The sequence below is a fragment of the Mastacembelus armatus genome, chromosome 3 (genome assembly GCF_900324485.2).
Source record: "Mastacembelus armatus chromosome 3, fMasArm1.2, whole genome shotgun sequence".
In the NCBI taxonomy this organism is placed as follows: Eukaryota; Metazoa; Chordata; class Actinopteri; order Synbranchiformes; family Mastacembelidae; genus Mastacembelus; species Mastacembelus armatus.
Genome location: NC_046635.1, coordinates 19,147,380 through 19,169,553, shown reverse-complemented (window position 1 = coordinate 19,169,553; position 22,174 = coordinate 19,147,380). Strand labels below are relative to the sequence as shown.

General features: G+C 41.3%; 1 protein-coding gene across 1 annotated transcript; it reads right to left on the bottom strand.

Moving 5' to 3' along the window:
* Positions 1-14,973: 14,973 nt before the first annotated feature.
* On the bottom strand, positions 14,974-20,616 carry pdcd7 (programmed cell death 7). The gene is made up of 6 exons (XM_026294452.1): positions 19,516-20,616; positions 19,176-19,314; positions 16,538-16,768; positions 16,353-16,440; positions 15,601-15,751; positions 14,974-15,192 (listed from the first exon to the last, which is right to left on the bottom strand). The coding sequence occupies exons 1-5, from the start codon at positions 20,458-20,460 to the stop codon at positions 15,607-15,609; spliced, it is 1,548 nt and encodes a 515-aa protein (XP_026150237.1). The 5' UTR covers positions 20,461-20,616; the 3' UTR covers positions 14,974-15,192; positions 15,601-15,606.
* Positions 20,617-22,174: the final 1,558 nt, after the last annotated feature.

Genomic DNA, 22,174 nt, shown 5'->3' with positions numbered 1-22,174 from the left:
TATTATAGGAAGTATAGACTATGGGGCTCCGGGAGGAACTAAAGAGGGGACTGTCCAGGTGTTTGGATCCTTATGAATTTTGGATCCTTATGAATTTTCGGAGTCCAGTGTTGGTTGGCTTCCAGTACTGTAATGGTGAGGTTTTTTGTGGAATGATTTTGAAAATGAGTGACAAGGTGCATGCTGAGTCCACCTCTCCTAATATTATAAAGATGTTGTTTAAGTCTGGAATGTATGTTGTTTTGTGTTTCTCCTATATAATGTATGTTGCAGAGTGTGCAAGTGATTATGTATACTGCGTTTGTTGTGTTGAGCATGTGTGTGCCAGTGATTGGATAGTCTAAATTGGTGCGTGTGTTGAATATGAATTTCCTGTGTGTATAGTGTGGGTCTGCATTTTTAGTGGGTCTGTGATCTTTAAATTGTGAGCGAATGAGAATGTTGTGTAGGTTTTTGTTTTTCTAGAAAGCTGAAATAATATGTTGTTGTTGTAATGTAGGGTAATGTTGTTGTGGTTCCTGGAAAGATATTTTTACTTCCATGTTGAAGATGTAGAATTTTGAGAGAACGTGGAGACGAAAGGTATTAGTTCTCCTGGGGGGTGAGAGCGTCCAGCAGGGTGGGGGGTGTGGGAGGGGGAGGGAGTGCGGTTCTGATTGGAGTGATGAACTGGGAGAATGTAGGGGGGAGGGGCATGGCAGGGTAGCGAGCCCAGTCCTAGGGTCTGGGGTGGAGGTTGGGCACGAATCGAGTGAGCGGGAGTGAGAGAATTAAGTGTTTGTGTCCGAATGGTTCTCAGGTACTGCTTGGAATAGACCCTTGAGCGAAGAGTGGAGAATAATATTCTGGTTGCATGACTTAAATCCTGTAAGGTAGTTGAAATACGGTAGAATCGGATAAGTTGAGATTTAATGATGCTGGAGAAGGTGTGCTTTGGGTGATAACTGTTTGTGAAGAAGTGCATGTGAATCTGTAGTTTTAAAGTAAACCTTAATATGCATTTTTTAAATGTGTGGAGTCTATAGGTAGTAGACTTGTGTCCAAAAAATTGATCTGATAAGGGTCTATGGTAGATTTGATTTGATGGAGCTAACTGGAGTGTTTGCTGGAGAGGCGATTAAGGAAGTGGTCCAAGTACTGCGCTATGTTGAAGATCCGATACTATTGGTCGGCCAGGGGGAACCTCAAAGGGAATAAGTCCAGGTAGTGGGGTCTTTATGTATTTTGGGCAAAATGTAAAATTATCTAGGGCATGGGTTGTCTGGACCTGCGAGGAATTGTTGTTTGGTGGTGATGAATTTCTTGCTATGGAGAGTGTCTAATATGGTAAGAATTTTGGACTGGGTTTGTGGTTGTATACTGTTGAGTAATGGTTTTTAATGTGATGTATTGGAAAGTTGTCTGTGAACTTCAAATTTGTATTGCTATCTATCCATAATTACAGTTTTAGATCCTTTATACGCAGGTTTGATGATTATGTTAGGGTTGGTTCTGATTTGATGTAAAGCCTTTCTTTCTTCTGGAGAGAGATTATCTGGAATGTCTGGTTGGGGCTGCAAAGTTTGAAGAGTTTTGAGATTTTTTTTTTTTTTGGATAAATTTTTGTATCATTGCTGTAGTCTGGGAAGTGGTCGGTTCCCAGCTAGAATGTTTAGTAAATGGTTGGTTTTTGGTAATTCGGTTTAGTTTGAAAATTATTTATAATTTTAATTTGACGGTGAAACTGGTGAAGGTCCCTTTGAAGCTCCCTCCGGTCTAGCTTTGTGGGGCGAGGTATGAATGAAAGTCCCCTCTCCAGCAATTGAATCTGTGCAGGGGTGGATGTGAATAATTTAGACAAATTAAGAATATTAGAGCCCGAGCTCCACCCCAGATCCCGCCGCAAATCCGTCGACGGCAGGTTGAAGACATTGGCCCCCGGATAGCTGTCCAGCTGCAGGTCCGGGTTATCATGTTCGGCAATCCGGTTAATGTTTGAGTCGCCCAGTACCAGAATGGGTCTCCTAATCCTAAGAAACCAATCCTGCAGTTTGCGGTTGGGTCTGGCTATGTGGGATGTAGGATGAAAGTCAGGTGGTTTAAGAAGTGTCTGATGTGAAAAAGATTGTACATTGATTATCTGTGGAGGGGGGTGTACATTGACATTGGGAGGGGAAGGCTGGGGTGAGGGGCCTCAGGCCTGTTTGGCAACCAGGGAAGGAAGTCCAGCGGCCTGAGGAGTTTCTAATTCTTGTGGGGAGGAGGATTCAGAAAGGGTCGTTTCCTTGGTCATTTTGACCTTTGATGGACTGGTCATCAGCTCCTCCTCACTAATTGAAGGTGGTTTAAAGTCATTGGTATTTTCTCCTCCCAGTGCCGCTCTCATTCCGTCCCCAGTAATGCCTGTAGTGGGAGCCAGGGAGGTGCTTATATCGTCTACGTATATGGAGATATCGGACTCATGGGTGGAATTAGAATGAACTGATAAGGAATTGGAGTGGTTGGTAGTTTGCTAGGGTGCGTGGACCTGGGCTTGGACCTCCTGCTGTATTATTTCCCTCGGTGTACTAGAATTAAGGGGTCTGAAAAAGTTCCCTGTCAGAGTCCTTTGTCACTGTGCCACTTGTTGAAACAGTCCCGTTTGGCCACAAAGCAGAGAGCCACTTGACATGTGGTACAAATGACTGGTGTCTTTCGGCCACACTGCCTGCAGTTTCTCCTGCCAATTGTACTGTCCCCCTTGATGTATTCCGGTTTGTGTGTGGGAATGGGGGCTGATGTTGGTGGAGCTGCTGATGTCGGTGGAGCTGCTGTTGTCGAGGCCACTGGACTGGGGGACCCACAGTCTAGCAACTGCAGTACCAGGGCCTCTCCAAAGCTCTTCTGTGTAAGAGCCTTCTGTTGCCGTGATTTTGCAATGTGGCAGTGCAGGATGTATGAGTTGACTACTGCAATGTCCAGGAAATGGTAAAAGAAGGTCTTGTACCACTTCCTTGTCTTGTGGACAACATATATAAGAGCGTCAGATATGTCAACTCGTCCCATGCTCCTGAAAAGACAGAAAGAGACAAAAAAATGTTATTACAACAGAATGCATAAAATTATGTGACTGGCTGATAAAATTGAAAAAAAAAAAAAAAAGTGAAAAAAAAAAATACAATAACATACTTGTACTCCTGCACAGCAGTTGGTACAGGGACATTCACCATTGTCCACCAGTTGGTCTTGTCTTTGACACGTCTCTTCACTTTGTCCCCCTCATAAGTCCTGTGCATGGTGGAGCACATTATAACCTCCCGCATGTCCATCCAGCGGACAAACAGCAAGCTGTTCACACGCATTCACCTAATTGTGCCCCTGGCAGCTTTTTTTTGGCATTGAGTTCACCTCAGTCCTTGGAAAGCCAATCCTGTTATGACGAATGGTGCCACGTGCCATGGTCTTCCTTTGTAGAAGATCCTGAAAGAGTGTGAGGCTGGTGTAAAAATTGTCAACAAATAGTTTGTAGCCAGTCCCCAACACCTTGTGCTCCAGCAGCACCATCACGGACTCATAGTTGAGCCCTTTGCCGTGTTCTACCACTGCCTTCCCTTCATAAATGGAAAAAGTTCCAGGGGTAGCTACATGAAGAGTCAGCCAAAACAAAGAGTTTATACCCCCATTTTGTGGGCTTGTCCTTCGTGTATTGTTTCAGTGAACTTCTGGCCTTTGACTTCACCATCCGTTCATCTATGGAAATACACTGAAACGGTTGGAAATTAGCCTTGTTATTAGTTCCTTTTTTTTTTTTTTTTTTTTTCCCCCCCATTCTCAGCATCCGTCTTGGGATCACGTAGATGGAGGAATCTCAAAAGCTTCTGGAACTTCTTGTCTTGATGTGGGAAGGCAGTGGGAGGGAATAGATTTTGGGCCTGCTCCAATAGTCCACCAATTTTGGGACCCTTACAATGCCCATGAAAATGATAAGAGCCAGAAAACAGTACAAATCCTCCATAGTAAAGTCTTTCCATGGTTTCTGACCATCCTGCTGATTCATGGCACCATAAGTGTTCGTGTTTGCAAGGATGGTCTGCAGTACAGTTGATGTAAAAAATAACTGCAGCAATTCCACTGGATTGTAGGTGCATGTTGGTATCAGCTGGGGACCTGGAGTTCTTGATGGCTTAAAGGGGAACCTTGGTGGATCGGTATCTTTGATACTGACATCATACCATTGATCTTCAGGAGTTCCGGAGGCTGTTGTTCTTTGTTGCAGTGTTTCCTTCCTGGCTGGAGCTTTTCCCTTCCCCCTTCCTCTAGCTGATCTCCCTTTACCTACTGTAGGTGTGAAACCAGCGTCTGTGGGGGTTGTTCATTGCCCTGCTGATGAGGTGGGGGTTGGGGTGGGTGTTATTGAAGGCCCTGCTGATGAGGTGGTGGGGGTTGGGGAGGAAGCCAATCTCTGCCTCTTGGTATCTGGTTCCCAGTCACTGTCAGAGGTTTGAGTACTGTAAAAAAAAAAAAGAAATGGAATCAAAACTACATACACAGTAAAAACATATGTATCTATATGTGTAATAGTCTCACAGGTCGATAGTATCAATGCATCAACAGCATCTCTGAGAATCTGGGCTGGTTACATAAACATTACCATTTAGCGGTGTAATAATCATTTACTATACTATCATTTTAGTATTCATTTAGCTTTACATAAACAACATAAAAATCTCACACACAAACCCCTCTGACATAAATAAAAGCAAAGACATTCAGAAACTTACCGGTCTAACCCTTCTTGAAACAATTCCTGGTCCAATGAATCGATGCTCGGCTCACTTTCAGAGGACTCTTCACACAACGGAACTTCCTCTCCACTTGAGTGACAAATCTCTGCCAAAATGTCCAATACACGCCTGAAATGCTTCCTTTAAGATGCCATTGTCGAATTCTAAAAAAACCCCCATAATTCTGCCTTTCCAAAACAGTCCGTTTTCTCGTGCGCTCTTCAGGTGATGATGTGTCCTAGTCGCTCCTGTGCGTAAAAGTGCGTCTCTGCCACTGTGCTTCCCCTTTTACGCAGAGCAATTTGCATAACTTCCCAGAACATTTCAGCGTCACATGATACATTCTTGGAAAGGGAATTTTATTTGCTACAATGTGGGTCAATCATTAGTGAAAAGTATTGTGATTGGCAGCTTACAGCTACACGTGAAAAGTTACACCCCTGCTATGAAGTTAGTGTGAAAGGTGGGAACTTTCATTGGTTTACTGGCTAGAAAATCTCAAACTTATTTCAAATTACTTCAAGCTATTTATCATAAAGAAATAATCAACACATGCATTCAGGAACACACTTATCCACCAGGCATGTATAGACAGGTTAGGGTTAGAGAGGGGGAAGGGGGTTAGGTTAGGATTAGGGTCAGGATGGGGTGCAGGTTAGGGTCAAGAAGGAGTGAGGTTAGCGTTCCAGGTAAGGTTAGGTTTATAAAAGATAAGGGTTAAAATTAGGACAAGATACAGGTTAGGGTTAGGTTCAGAATAAAACAAAGGTTAGGGTTAGTTAGAAAGTGGGTAGCAATGGTATTATTTACTGTATTAGAGTTAGGTGGCTCTGCTGAATTGCAGTTAACCGGTGTGAAAAGTTAATAGAATAATAGATATTGCCATTCGGAAAGGTGATAATAGCTTGTTTATGAAGTGCTTTGAGCTGTTTTATTGAGGTTTTCTTTCATCTTGATCCTTTATTTATTCCCAACGAGAGACCAGCACCATTGTGGATGCATCGGGAGATGTTTTCTTGCATATTTTTAGCAAGTGGTAGAAGGTTAGCACCAGGGTAACTCTCAAGCTGGATGTCTGAATTATGGTGTGGGGGAATACGGTTGATATTTGAATCCCCAATGATTATTGGTTTGGTTGCTTGGATTTTCCAGTCCTGTAATTTCCTGTGGGGTCTGGCTAAATGATAATTGGGTTTGAATGAAATTTTGGGGATCTGAATGGGGCACAGCCAGATAGGATGTAGATGAAGCGCTGATTGAGACTGATTTTGTAAACTAGACTGCTCCGATCGGATGGGCATCAAATCTGCTTCTTTATTAAGAGGCAAGGTGGAGAGTTCAGTTTGGGCTTTCCAAGCAGTCAATTGGACCTCCTAAGACCCACTCATTTTTTTTTCTCCACAATGGGTTTATTTAAATTGACAGCTGTCTGGTTGTCATGATCACATTTTCCCATCCGACCGCAGCCGTCAGCTGCACTGTCTATGGGAGAAAAGAAGAAATTACATCCTGAATGACAACTACATTTGATTCATTGTTAAAGTCATCTATTGTTACTGTAGTTAAATCCAGTGTTTGATTTTGTTGTGCCTTTAATGGTGAATGCAGTTGCATTAGGTTGTTTAACCATATTTTGTTTTGGAAGCTCAAAACAAACTTTTTTTCTCCCTCCGGGGCAGAGGAGTCGCAGGATTTGATGAACAAGAAAATGGGGACATTAATTTTTCCCCAGCATCCATTTCTGCAGCAGGTGATGCCGGGGAAACCGATGCAGCCAGCCGAGTTGCCTGCACATAACGCGCAACCTCTTCAGTTATAGAGAACTTCGGGCCCAAATACCAGGACAATTTATGGGTTTTTTTTTGTTTTGGGCAATGGTGGGAAATCCTCCTGGGTTTTCCTGGGTTTACAAATTACATAATTGTGGATGGTCCGTTTCCCTAGCTACCGTCGAGCCAGATTGGATTGGGAGATGAGGTGGATGAGAGTTAGAAATTGGATGTATGTCCAACAGATTTTCAACTGTGTGTATAGTGTCTGAAGTAAGTCTGCAATTTGGAGAGCCAGATGATTTTTCTTAATTTTAGAATGCGCAGACATGGTGTTAGAGTAATGATCCTGGAGAATTATCATATTCTGTTGCACCCAATTGGTGGTATTTTCCATAATTCTACTTCTGGTCTGCTCCATTGGTACTGCTGGTCTGATGAAGTCAGTCAATCGATTAACTTGTCTCATCATCCCTGGAGGGAATGTATGTGTGTGGATAGCCTCATCTATTATCTGCTGGTGGTGTGTTACTTGTATTAACTTAAAATATTGTTTTCTAGTGGATCTGGTCTCTACATCAGGTGGTTCAGTCAATCTAGGAGTATGGGTGTAGATATGTTGTCCTAGTAATGGTAAGGGTACAGTAGGTCTTGTAGTTGTTTATTAATTGCTGGCTGCATTGTACGTGGTCTAGATGGCTGTGGAGTATCATTATGTTTATGTATTCTATGCATATATCTATTCATACCTATACTTCGCTGAATTGCACGGCCAGATGCCTATAAAAGGAAGAAAGAAAGAAGAGAGGGGAAAAAAAAACGTTTTGTTCCTCGATGGTGGAGAGTCCTTACCTTTACCGGTGGAGATTGTAGGTCACAGATTTTCCGAGGCTTCTCTCTGGCTTGTTGTGGCTTGTTGTCCAGTTCAGTTGACGATAGTCCCCAATGTCCTTATCCGGTGGTTGCTGTAATGTCTTAGATTTTCCGGGAGTTTTCTTCGACAAGGACTCCCAAGTGGTGTTAATCAGGTTAGATTTGTGACATTATGCAGGAACCATTAAGGGAAGACCCTCCACCAACAGTTACAAAGTATCTTTATTTAATTTAAAATTAAAAAACGATAATAGGATTTTAAAAAAAGTCCAATTGGAGTATAAAAGGTTATTTTAAAAAAATCACAACAAAAAGAAGAGAAATTCTAAGCCGTACAATAGAGCAAAAAAAAAAAAAAAAAAACATCTGATATTTTGCAATCGTGTTGCTTCCTCAGAGGCGTTCGGGCTGAATAACTTGTGGTGTGTATATATATATATATAAGATTTATGAGTACAATGGGTCAGCCCTCCTAACCAAACTCATGTAGCCAATCAGAAAGTCTGTAGGGTAGGTGGCATTTCCTCTTAGGGCAAGTAAGACTTGAGTTTTCAGGAAGAGGAGGGGTGTATGTGTGTGATTGGTTAACTAAATGGGTATGGCAGGTAAGTGGGTCGATACTTGTGAGACTGTATAGACAGCCAATGCTGATCTGACAACAGGTCTCTTGTGGGTTAAAACAATGCTTCCCACTGGCTTTCCAGGGCACTGGTTCGATCCCCACTGCCGACACCCTGCCCGTAGGCCGTCCACACATCCCGCATGTCACCGCAGGTGTGCAGACTCAGCTGCCCTCACCTTGTGGGGTCGACAATACACAATAATTTTATGACCAAGGATATGGTGTGAATGTAAGGTGTCCAGGAAATCTGTTAACTAGAAAAATAAAACAAGGAATAAGCAGTGTCAAGTGATATCTCAGATTTTGAGGTACTAAGTTTGCAGAAGTCTCTCACTTGTAAAAGACAGCCCACCATAAGAAGATTTTAACTGGATTTCACTCATTGACCACACTTTTGCTCTCCTTTTCCTTTCTTTATTTTTGAGAGTTCGATGCAACGTCAATCAGCCAGGTGAAAAACCTTTAACCACAAATACAAACACCACTTTAGCAGCAAGCACAAGTAGATACAAGCAAACAAAATTTAAATACCAGGTTTTTTTAGATTACCATAGACTAGCACGTAACCATAGCAGATATTTCAACATTTATGCAGTAAATACACTCTAACTAGATGAGTTAAAATGGTTTGATGATTTTAAACATAATCATTTTAAACAGTTTTTTAATCAGAAGATAATATATAAGCAATCACTGCCAAAATATAAATCTATTAACCAAAACAATCATATTGAGATATAAATGATTTAGTTACAAACAAAAGTATGAAAGCTCACCAGCTACATCTCCATTCAATTATAGTGGGCTTACTTCTGCAAACAAGAGTAAGGCTGATGATACACTGGTTTCTCAGTGCTGCTTTCTGTCTTGCTGCTCTACACTGAGTTTGTTTGCTCTACCAATTAGTAGATCAGCTTCACCTGGTGCACCTGGCCAGTGCATTCTGACTAGGAATGGTGCCCCCTGCAGTCAGCAGCAAGCAGGGTTCTGGCCTATAGAGGTTCATCGGACCAAGCTTTAACCTATAATAAACCTAAAGTGAGTGAAAAGGAAAGTAAAGAATAAATAATGCTCCCAACCAAAATGACCAAATAAAATGCTGGACCATTATTCCATGAACATTAGTCTCTGAGGGTAATATTGATTCCTGTATAAATGGAATGTGTGCTATGTCTGTGTCCTTTCCGCTGTACTGTCGGTGGTGTGTTCCAGTTCTGTGTCCATGTAGATGCATAGACAGAGAATCAACAATTGCAGCTATTTTAGAGGCTCACCATAATTAAGGTCAAAAGGTAATCTCAGGGGGGATTTGAACCCAGGTCCCCCAGTTCTAGGATCTGTATCTTCGCATTGCACCATCGTTTTTGGAATTTCTTTAATAAAGATCTACATATCTCTTTGGCTTTTTAATGCTACAGGTCATGCAAGCAATCTACATTCAAAAATAAAAGGAATACAAGTTGTGTGATATTTACATAATGCGAATTACAATCAAAGAGTTAAATAAATGTCATGTTAAGTGCTGTGAGTAGTTCGGCTAACGGGAGGCACGAATTTTGTAGCGCCTCCCCTGCCTAAGTGCTGCAAGGAAAAAAAGAATTATCACTGTCATGCAACTCATCACTCTAAATTCATAAAAAGACAAGAGTTATTTGGTTAGTCATAAAAAATATTTAGTTTTTTTTAGAAAAAGGGTTTTTAAATTTATTTTATATTAATTATTTTCAAATATACAATAATAACTTAAGAATTCCAATTCTAAAAACAGAGTGGCTGTGTTCCTGTTGTATCAGCTCCTGGGAGAGGCGGATCCGCCCCCACCCTGAAACTCCAGGCCAGAAAAAATAAAAATAAAGCTAAAATTAGGGTTGGGGTTAAAAGAGACAACGGGTAGGGTTAGGAGAAAAAAATGGTTAGGGTTAGGAGAAATGATGGGACATCTTTTTTTCCTTGGGTTTCAGAATTCCCTGATTGTAACTGGTCCCTAATCCTAACTGTCATGGACTCGGATTGAATAGGGGAATGAAGTGAGTGAGGACTAGAAATAGGATGTATGTCCAACAGGCTTTCTACTGTACGTATAGTTTCTGTAGTAAGCCTGTTGGCATATCTCTTTCGAGCCCATCCACAAGCAATCTGGAGAGCCAGATGATTTTTCTTAATTTTTGATTGTGCAGAAATGATATAGATATAGTGATCTTGAAGAATTGTTATGTTCTGCTGCAGCCGATTGATGGTATTTTCAAAAATTCTAGTTCTGGTCTGCTCCGTAGGTACTGCTGGTCTAATAGAATCAGTCAATCATTTGACTTGTCTTATCATCCCCAAAGGGAATGTGTGTGTGTGTGTAAACAGCCTTGTTTATTGTCTGCTTGTGGTATATTGCTTATACTATTTTAAAATATTGCTTGCTAATGGATCTAATAACCATATCAGGTGGTTCAGTCACTCTAGGAGCATAAGTGTAAATAAGTGGTCCTAATGCTGGTGAGGGTATAGTAGGTCTAAGTGATTTACTGCATGCCAACTGCATTGTACGTTCTCTAGATTGTTGTGGAGTGTCATTATATTTGCGTGTTCTGTGTGTATTGTGTCCATTCATACCCATACTTCGCTAGATTGCACGGACAATTCCCTGTAAAGAATAAAAACGAGAGGGGGATAAAAATAAAATTCTATGGTGGAGATTGTAGGTCTCGGATTTTCGGGTTTCCAGGGCCTCTCTCTGGTTTATTGTGGCTTTAAGCCCATATGAAAATGTCCAACTGTCAGTAGTCCCTGATGTCCTTATTCTGTGGTTGCTGAGATGTCGGGGATTTCTGCGGAATTTTCCTTGAGGACTCCCAAGTGATGTTAAGCAAGGCAGATATATGACATTGCACGGGAACCAGAAAAGGAGGACCCTCCACCAAGAGTTAAAATTATCTTTATTTAGTTTGAAATTAAAACAAGGCCTAAAAAAAAAGTACCTAGGTTGCCTATTGGACTTTAAAACGTTAAAAGTAATATAAGAGAATCAATTTATTTAAAAACTAGGGAAAAAAAGAGGGAAAGTTCAGAACCATGCAATAAAGCAAAAGAAACACCTGATGTTTCGCAAAGATATTGCTTCCTCAGAGGGTCCTTAGGTTAGGATCGGGTTAGGGTTAGGGTTAGGATCAGGATGGGTTGCAAGTAAGGTTGGGAAAAGGGTGATGTTAGGGATGAAAATGGTTAGGATTGGGATCAGGAAGGAGTGCAAGTTGGGGCTGAGGTCAGGGTGGGGTTCAGGTTAGGGTTGGAAGGAAATTGTTTAGGATAGAGGAGGGGTTATTAAAACATGGAGATTACAGTCCCACCGCTGTCCACAGGCCATTTTTTGTTGACTGAAGGGGAAAATATATCAATAAGTGCTAAAGTCATGTATCACACTAATTCGGAATATATAGGAAAAATTCTTAAAAACACACAATAATATACAAGACATATAAAACATTAAATCTTCTAAAAAACAAACCATACAATAGAGTTAAAATAATTAAGAATACTATTTATTTATTAGAATTAAGTGCTAATGATATTCGATCATTGTCCCCTAAAGGTCAGTCCCAGGAGGAAGTGTGTTAGGGAATTGGTGTGGTGATGGTGAAGGAGGAGAGGTGAGGACCCACGTGCAGGAAACAAACTGACTTTTTCCCTGCATCTTCCAGGGCTCAGGCGAAAACACAAATTATCTTCGCCACATGGCGGACAGGCAGGCAGGCAAACGCCAGTCGGCGTACGGACTGAAAACAAGACAAGAACACTCCTTCAGCGGTAAACGTCAATTCTATACATACGTTACATACACCGTGCAATGCTCCGACGGAGAACAAAGGAAACACAAGAGATACATATAGACAAACCAAGACTAATTAACACAGGTGACACTAATGAACTAACGAGGAATAAAGTTAACTGAAACCACACGGGAGAAAACAGGAGACTAACCAAAATATGAGCCCAGAACCGGAACTCAGAATGCACATCATAACAAAAGTGTTTGTGGCCCCAAGTTATGGGGTTCTGTTTCTCCATGTGTGGTAAGTGCTCTAAAAAAGGTTAAAAGGGAAAGAGAAAGGAAAAAAAAAAATAAAAAGAGAAGGATGTTGGCTGGGGGCCGAAATCTCCACAGGTTCTGTCTGTCCAACTCAATTACTTTTTGTGTCTGAGTCCCCAACTGGGAAAGTGTTGGTTCCCAGTTGGAGGCATGTGTAAAAGGCTGTTTGTGGTCCAGTAGTAAATGGAAATAATCGAGTTTCATCTGCCTATGGTATTTGGTTCTGAACGGTCTGAAGTTCCTCTTAGTCTAATTTGTTGGGACATGGGATGAATGTGAGACCCCTCTCCAACAGTTGAAGTTGTGCTTGGGATAAGGTGAGGAGTGTGGATAAATTGTGGATACAGGATTTGTCTTGGAGAAGCTGTGATGTAGTGGACCTATGTGGTGTGTTCCAATTAGTGGCGTGAGTGGGGGGGGCATGTGTGTTTCGCAAAAAGGTGTTCTGAGCCAGAGAAGGATTTGTTATGATTTTATATTTAACTGTTTACACCAGTGTGTAATCTGCTGAGCTGTATGGGCTGTCCAGTGAATATTGTCTGTTTCTGTTTTGAATGAGCCTACTGAGTCGGTGATGGCGGTTGATGGTGGGGTTGTGCCTATCTTGTCTTCCACTATGTAAAGGCTATCTAAGGTGAGTCTGCTGCCGTATTTCTTCCTGGCCCATCCTATCGCTATTTGGAAGGCACATGGTTATGGGTGACATGTGGATGTGAAGAGATAGTGTCCGTGTAATGTTCTTGTAGAATCAGCATATTTTGTTGCATGTTGCATCCAGTGGGTAGTGTTATGGCTGACTATGGTGAATTCTGTGGGTGCTGCTGGTCTGATGAAATCTATAAGTCTTGTAACTTGCCTTAGCATACTGGGAGGGAATGTTGTGGTGATAGCGTTATCTATGATCTGCTTATGGGGTATTAATTTGAAATACTGTTTACTGGTGCTTCAAGGAGTGCTGTTGTGTTATTATGGATGTGTGGGAGTTGTGTTGCAAAGCATCTACTCTGTCTGGGGTGTGTCTGTTGTATTCTGGGTGGCGGGTATGTCATTGATATGAGTGGTTGTGGAGTGTAATTGTGTCTGTATGTCCTGTGTGTGTTCCTTCCATACATACCTGTTGTTTGCTGTGTGTGGCAGGTTAAAAGAGTTCAAACACTATTAAAAAGCTCCAAATTGGAGTCTCTGTGAATTAACTAACCTAAGGATTGTTAGGATAGGGGATGGGTTAGGGTTAAGAGGGGGTTTGGGGTTAGGCATTAGGGTTAGTGAGGTAGTGTCTGGGGATGGGTGTAACATCTTAGTCCTGTTAGGTTAAATTTTAATCTAGGAAGCGGGGTCTGTGGTGAGGGTAAAAGGTTCAGGGGGTCAAGGGTTGTCGTTTAGACCTCTGGGGAAGATGGTACTTAGTTTATATATCCATAGTTTCTCTGCTCTCTTCCTCTGCCCAATAATCTACTGTTAGGGTACTGTCATGACCCCAGCCCTCTGCTCCCCTGGGCCTGTGTCTGTGTGTCTTGGTTTCCCTTTCTAGATGTTGCAGGACCTGGTTGGGGTGGAGCTGTTGGCACCTGGACGGACCTGGCCAGTCCTCCAGAGGCCTTAAAGCTGAGCTGTGGCAATCATTCCAGGCTCTCTCTCTCTCACCAATGGCAGCCACATGTTTCTTTGTTTGTTTGTTCTCTTTAGGTTAGCTTTTTGCACCTCTACTTCACCTGACATGCAACACTTCTCTCATTCATCACTATGCACACATTTACAGATAAACACTGATTCATACAGCTCATTACTTAAGTTGGAAAGTTAGTTTGATTAAACTTTATTATTTGAACTTCGTCCTGGTCTCCCCTTTGTTTGTCAAGGCCATTGATGAGCCGGTCATGACAGTACCTAACCCCTCCCCCCCTCTCTCAAATATGTTTAAACCAAACAAATTTATATATGCCTTACCTGCTTGTAGAATGCTATGTTTCACTTTGAGCTGTTGCCAGGTGCTTTTGGAACCATTGGATTGCACCTAAATGAATATAAAATGTAGTCACACTATTTTCCATCTGTAGCCTCCTGTTCATAGGAACAGTGTGGTGTTAAAAGGACTATGTGAAAGGACTGTGCATAATGTTACTGTGTTTTGAAACTTACGTGTCAGGCAACAATTTCCTCCCACTCCAGTTCCCTCTTCTTTGATGCTATAGCTCTGTTACTATTCTTTCCTAAAATGTGGTTAAGACCGAATAAGCTCGGTGTAATGCTGTAATAAGTTCATGTTTCTATTTGTTAGACCACTGTAAAACGTAAAAGTTTTTAACAGTTTTAAATTTGTCCATATCAGAAGGAAAATTTAAAATTAAAAAAACTGAAGGTATTTTCATTCCACCTTGAATGTCTGATTCCACTTTTGTGAAGAACACAGACCTTTTTCCTCCAGTTACCACTGTGAATTTTTTAACATTATTTACATTATTTTTTTACAGTCCTCATGCACACTGTTAGCTGAGGGTTAATCTACTCAGAGTTGACTGAACTAACTCTGATCAGCTGAAAACTCAGTTTCCCATCTTAAAGTTAATCAAGTCAGAGTTCAGGGCTTGTCAATATACATTCCACAAGCAGAGAAAACATGACTCCAAATGAATTATATTCTGTAACGACTAGATATCAGAAAAACCAACTGTTTGATCACAAATTTTAAAACACAAACTTTAAGAGATATGTTAATGTGTTGACAGGCTGTTATGCTGCCCACACTGTCACAAAAATTATGCCTAAGCTTACTGCTTCCAAGAAAATTTTAATTACATATAACTGTGAGTAAATTTTAAGTAGTAAATGTATATATTTGTTTTCCCTTCTACTTCTGCTAATTGACAGAATTAACACAGAAAAATAAAAAAAAATTAACAAAATACATTTTATTAATTGTACAAAACAGATGAAATACATTTACAAATTTAACTTATCAAAAACTAAAGGCATTAAATAATATGATTAGTAATTTTGTATGCAGATAACCTATGGAAATGTGTTGAATTGTATTAGGTAATCAACATCCATGGTTAGACCTTCCTTTCTCCTAAGAATGCTGTAAACCTCTGGAGAGTCAGCATTCACCTGGAAAATCGAAAGAAAGATGATGGATGAAAATACTGACACTATCTTAATTTGAACTTTGATTCAGTGTCTTTCCTTGAATGCCAAAAATCAGTCATTTGTCATGTAACCTCCACAGCTATCACTGGTTATAGCATCACTTTCATCAGTTATTAAATTTGACATACAAAATTATAGACAGGTCTTGTTCAAATGAAAAAAAATTAAACCTTATTAGATGCCATCTTATTAAACCACAGGCTCTTGAGTTTGTTTTCAAATTCAAGTTAATTTGTCTTTATCTCAAGAAAGTGAAGGCTTTAATGCTCTTGTGATCTAATATCAACATAAACTAATGTACTGAGAGGTGTAAATAACTGAAACTTTAAATTGTCATGAATTCTGTCATATTATAAGAACAGCACATACAGTGAGTTACAGTTTCTCTTCATCAGTGTCAGCAGTTTGCAGAGATGAGGCCCAGTCCTGGTCTGACGGGTGGTCTGGCAGGATCCAGCCCTGAGGTACCGAAGAACCATCAGGATGATCTGGTGCAACCACAAACACATCCCACTCTCTCCTGAAAGAAAAAGTTATTACAGTGCGCAGATGTGATTACATCATCCTCCAAATGACAGGAAGGTTGTGTATCAGCTGTTTTCGCTGAAGATATGACAGCAGGGAAACCACAAGTGTCATTTATCATCATCGATGTCTGAATTCAACTTCAAATCCACTCCAGTTTGTTTGTTACAAAAGCTACACTGTTGGATAACATTAATACAGGTAGAGTTCTTCAGCAAACATCTAGAGGAAGATTCAAATGGTTGACTTTTGACCAGACTGTTTGAGATATACTGATTACTTTTGATAGTGAAACAAAAAATATATATAATTGAAATGTTACATCCACATTCACAGCACTGAATGTTAAATCATTAGAAATGTTGCATGCTGCTGAATTTGTTTTGGGGTCTTCTTGCCTAATTCACAGTAAATTTAGTTCATAAAGCTGTTTTATTCCAAGCTGCACTAACATCAGAAGCACTAACATTTTCTTCATAGTTCTAGATTTCAAAAACCACTTTTTTTTTTTTTTTTTTTTTGTGAAGGAAAATATGTAAATTCTTACATTTATTTATCGTCAGGGCAAGTATGATGCTCAGTTAGGACTGACTGACCTGATTTGTATTAAAGCATCCAGTGAATGTTGAGCCTGGGTGTAATATTCTCTGAATGGCTGCATAAGTGAATCAGTAGGGTGCTCATCTATAAAAAACAGAGGAAAAAACGAAACATACAATAAATAAACACAGACATGCCTCTATGCAGATGTAGTTTCTTATACTTTTAACTATGATCTTACCCCCAAATAGTATGGAGTCCACTCTCTGCTTCCTTTGCAGCTGTCTCTCTCTCTCCCTCTTCATCCGTCTCTCCTGCTCTTTCCTTCTCTCCTCCTCTTGTTCTCCTTCCAGCATCACCATCAGAGCTTTCTGCTCTGCTGCGTAAACTGCTGTCCTCCTTTTCATCACGGTCCTCAACTGCTCCAGTCTGATGCTGAATGCATCATCATATTCCTGCTCTGTGACGATACCTGATGCGCACACAGACAAAGCATCACACACAAGTTGCTGGATATATCTCCATGTTTGCTGTGGGCTGAGATACTCGCACTAAACTCTCTTTCAGACATGCACCTCTTTATATTAATCTGATTGCAGTTTCACATCTTGGTTCCACATATGAACAAATACCTTGGTCGATTTTATGTAAAAGCAATCTGACCTGCTCTGACAAGACCTGAAATATTTCCATTTGATGACGGGTCTGAACTGAATGATGCCATTTCAACATCAAGGTTTCAGCAGCACAAGCAGAGAGACAGAGAAATGTTTATCTTTCCCATCTCCTGAGACAACTGTAATACGTGCATTAGCTTACCCTTCATTTCTTATGCATAACAAAAATGCATGATCAGGTTATAAAGCATGAAACTAATGTAAATAAGTTGCGTACTTTCATTTTTCCATTTTGCCAGCTGCATAGATTGCTAAGTGAATGGATACATTATTAGATTGAATCGCATGAAATCACTAAGTGAATATCTGAATGTGTTATTACAATGCCTTACATACAGCATTGAACAAACAGGAATTAAATAAGAATCCCAACCTAACATCAGTCAAAGTTTTTGCATATTTGATCAATCAGGAAGCAGAATTTACTCTAACATGCATCCATCGTCTACTGCTTATGCTGGGCCATCCAGGGTCACAGGGGGCTGAAGCCACTCCCAGCTGATATTGAGCAAGAGGTGGGGTACACCTTCATGCACACTTATGGCCATTTTTGAATCACCAGTTAGCGTGAACTCAATCTGCATATTGAGTACCGGGAGAAAACAAAGACACAAGGAGAACATGTAAATGGCAGGAGGGTATGTAATCAATATTCAAATTTATTTATCATTTACCTGACCAAGGAATCCCACAAAGAATGGTTCCTGGACTCCTCCTATTCAATGTTGACATGCTTCTATTTTTAGAATCAAGTTTAGATGTCTTGAGAAAATAAACAACTGAATGGAACAAAACTTCCTTCAATTATATAAAGACAAGACTGAAATTTAGCAATAAATAAAGGAGGTTGACACTCGTGCTCGTCTTGAAACAAACATAATAAAAACAAAAGACGTGTCAAAAATCTAATCATTGATGAGAATTTCAATCTCATTGGCCATATCAAAGAAGTAACAAAATCCTTCTGGTATCTTAAAAACATAGCTAATATGTCTAAAGATTTAGAAAAGCTTATTCATGCTTTCACTTCTTGCCTTGCAGATTACTGCAATGCACTGAGGCTAGAATACTGACAAACACCAAGAAGAGAGAACATATCACACCAATTCCCTGATCCTTACATTTACTTCTGTTAAACAGAACTGAATTTAAGGCTGTGTTTACTGCCTACAAGTCTCTGAAAGGTCTAGGCCCAAAGTACATCAGGGATATATTTGAAGAGAACAAGTCTGTTAGATGTCTCAGATCTGTGGGGACTGGCCCAGAGTACAAACTAAACAAGGTGAAATGGCTTTTAGACATTACACAGCTCAATATTGCAACCTGCAGCATGGTGGATTAGTGGGTAGAACTGTTGCCTCACAGCAGGAAGGACCTGGGTTCACAACCCGTCAGGGACCTTTCTATGTGGAGTTTGCATGTTCTCTTTGTGCTTGCATGGGTTTACTCCAGGTACTCTGGTTTCCTTCCACAGGCTAAAAAGATGTATGTCAGGTTGATTGGTGACTCTAAATTGCCCATAGGAGTGAGTGTACATCTGTGTGATTGTCTATATGTGGCCCTGAGATCGACAGAGAGAGTTGGGTAGCTATAGATAATGGATGGATGTTACAACCTGCTCCCCCACTGTAAGTTATATTTGCTGATGCAACACCACAGGTTTGCATTGCCCTTTAGTCTTTTGATAGGCATGTATATAAGTTTTAGTCAAAATGTAGTCACTTGATTTTTGTTAGCTTTCGTCCACAAAAGATGAAACTATTTTATGTTTATCGTTATGAAATTTTCATCTCAATTTTTTCCTACAAACACTCATTCACATCTAGGGGTAATTTAGTGTTGCCATTACCACAAACTGCATGTCTTTGGAGTGTGGGAAAGAAGCCCTAGCACCCAGAGAAAACCCACATAGTCACAGGGAGAACATGTAAACTCCACACAGAAGGCCCCAGGATGAACAGGATTCAAACCCAGAACGTCTTGTTAGGGCTGCGTGATAACATTTCAGCATTGTCATGTGATGTTATTGCAATGTGGCATGTGCACATCAGGTTTACAAAGCTGAAATGACATATTGTGAGATGTGACAGTGCTACCTAGTGCTTCGATGTGTGCTGCACTGAAAGATGTGATTCATGATTCAAGACTTTGACAGCAACATACATCTTAAAGTTCATCAGTGATGCACTAACATCATCTCACCTTTCCTGGATGCTGCCTCTTTCCTCAGTCTGCGTAGTTTCTCCAGAGATCTCAGGATGTCCTGCATCCTTTTCACGTCTGCCTGTTTCTTCCTCACCTCACAGAGAACCGAGTCTGCAGCCAGCTTCAACTCCTGCTCCTGGCACACAAGCACACAGAAACGTGACCATTAGTCATTAGCCCCTGCTGCTGTATCCACAGTCATCATGTCTACATGAACCACGTCACATGCAGCAATGGATGATCTGGGACCTGCCACCCATTACTCAGTGAAAAAGCCCTCATCTAAGTTATCTCTTTAAGTCTAGACTGTGGATCCCGCGATGACAACTATTCTTACTTTCTTCTTCTCTTCGACGTCGTGTATCTGCTTCATCCTCCACCCGTCTATAGCAGCCTCCTTCTCACGTATGTGCTCCTGTCTGCGGTTCTCCTCCATCAGCATGGCTTGGTTGGCCCTGAGTCTCCGGGCTCTCCTCTTAGAAACACGGGCCAGTTTAGCTTTTAATTGATTTAAACGCTCCCTGTCGCCGACGACTTTTAGTTTGTCCTGTAGCTCTCTCTTCGTGTTTAAAGCAGTCAGATAGGAGTCCGTCCACACACAGTCATTCTCCAGGTTCTGCTTCAGAGTTTGACAGGACTCTTCCAGCGCCGAGACGAGCCGCACCGCCGCGTAGAGAGCTTCCTTCAGGGCGGGGGTAGAGACGGGATCTGGGCGCTGGGTCTGCGGGCTCGTGGACTTCTTAACTCTGTTCTGTACGAACTGTCTGAGCCACTGTATGTCCTGCCTCCTCTGAAGGCCTGCCTCATCCTCCGGTCGTGTTGTTGTCACGGGTCCCCGGTCATAGTCGTGCAGAGGAGGAGGAAGGAGCGGGCCGCCGTGCGGAGCTCCACTATCACGGAAAACCTGTTGTTGTTGCTGCTGCTTGAGGTGCCCAGTTTGAAATGTCCCCGTGCTGCTGGGGTATCCGTGTACCGGACCCGAGGGCACAGTGCCTGGGAAGGGTCCTGGTGGAGGACGACCGAACGGAGGCGGAGGAATGGAGGGGTCAAACCCATACGGAGGGCCCAAGTGAGGGCCTCCCAAACCCCCTCCTCCCGGGGCTGCAAAACTAAATCCATACATTTGGTGTCCGTAAAATCCTGGAGACGGAACCCACGGAGGACCAGTGAGATCCGGTTGTGTGGATTCCATGGAAGGAGCCCACTGTGCCGGTTCAGGAACCGTGCTGCTCGGTGCGCGTCTGTTAGCAGCGTCTGGTATCTGCTGATATGGGTTGTCCATGTCGGCTACGATAGCACACTGTGCGACTGTGTCTGTACAATAATAATATCCAGCCTGTCTATCAGGGTCAAATAGATCAGGGCCAGAAGGGCCCCTGAAAAAAAGCGCACGTTCGTTTTCCAAGCCTTTTCTTCTTCCTCTACTTCTTCTTCGGTGTTTTCTATCTTCTTCTTCGTCGCGTTTTATGGCGGTTGGCAATGTGCGTTAACTCCACCAACTGGACGGGAGTATGGATCAGGACTAACGCTTTCTAAATATTATAAAAAATACATTCAGTATAATACATCATTTCAGATAGTTTTGTAACTGAAACAAGTACCAAGTACTTTTACCACTGATTACTTAGCTGATTTTAGTTAGTGATCAGCTATTGGCTGAGGTTGTATAGTCTGATGGCAGTGGATCATTCTGCTCTACTAAATAAATAAAACGTATCTTCAGAACTTCATTTTAAAATATCTCTCAAATGCTTAATTTCTCTACACTTTAAGATCAATGCTGTTACAGTTATTAATATACACATCCATCGTGCCAAAGAATGGATATGTATTGCAGACTAAAAGACTGCACACCCATAGTCCAATACTGAACTAACACAATATAAATATTCCTTAATGCAGTTGTCTGCTTCCCAATCTCTTACCACGAGACACCACATAACATTTTAATTTAGTTTCTTCTATCAGCTTTTTTTATGTTCACACCCTACATGAGTCTTTCATGCTTCCTTTAGGATATATCATTAGGAAGCACTCTATTAATTACCACTGCTATGCGGATGACACTCAGTTATATCAATCTATTAAACCTGTTAACACAAACCAGTTAACCAGACTTCAAGCCTGTCTAACTGACATAAAGGCTTGGATGACCAGTAACTTTTTACTTTTAAACTCGGAGAAAACAGAAGTCATTATATTTGGGCCTAAAAATCTCAGAAATAACTTTTCTAAAATTATAGCTACTCTAGATGGCATAGCCCTGGCCTCCAGCACTACTGTAAAAAACCTTGGAGTTATTTTTGACCAGGACATGTCCTTTAACTCACACATAAAACAAATTTCTAGAACTGCATTCTTTCACCTGCGCAACATTTCCAAAATTAGGAACATCCTGTCTCAAAATGATGCAGAAAAACTAGTCCATGCGTTTGTTTCCTCAAGGCTAGATTACTGTAACTCATTACTATCTGGATGTCCTAATATCTTAATAAAAAGCCTCCAATTAATCCAGAATGCCGCAGCCAGAGTCCTGACAGGAACTAGCAGGAGAGATCATATTTCTCCTATATTGGCTTCTCTTCATTGGCTCCCTGTAAAATATAGAATAGAATTTAAAATCCTTCTTCTCACATACAAATCCCTTCATAATCAAGCTCCTTCATACCTTAAAGACCTCATAGTACCATATTATCCCAATAGACCACTTCGCTCTCAGAGTGCAGGCCTACTTGTGGTTCCCAGAGTTCTCAAAAGCAGAATGGGAGGCAGAGCCTTTAGCTATCAAGCTCCTCTCCTGTGGAACCAGCTCTCAGCTTGGGTTCAGGAGGCAGACACTCTCTGTACTTTTAAGGCTAGACTTAAAACCTTCCTCTTTGACAAAGCATATAGTTAGGGCTGGCTTCAGGCAACCCTGAACCATCCCTTAGTTAGTTATGCTGCTATAGGCCTAGACTGCCCAAGGACCATTGGTGCACTGAGCTCCCCTACCCTAC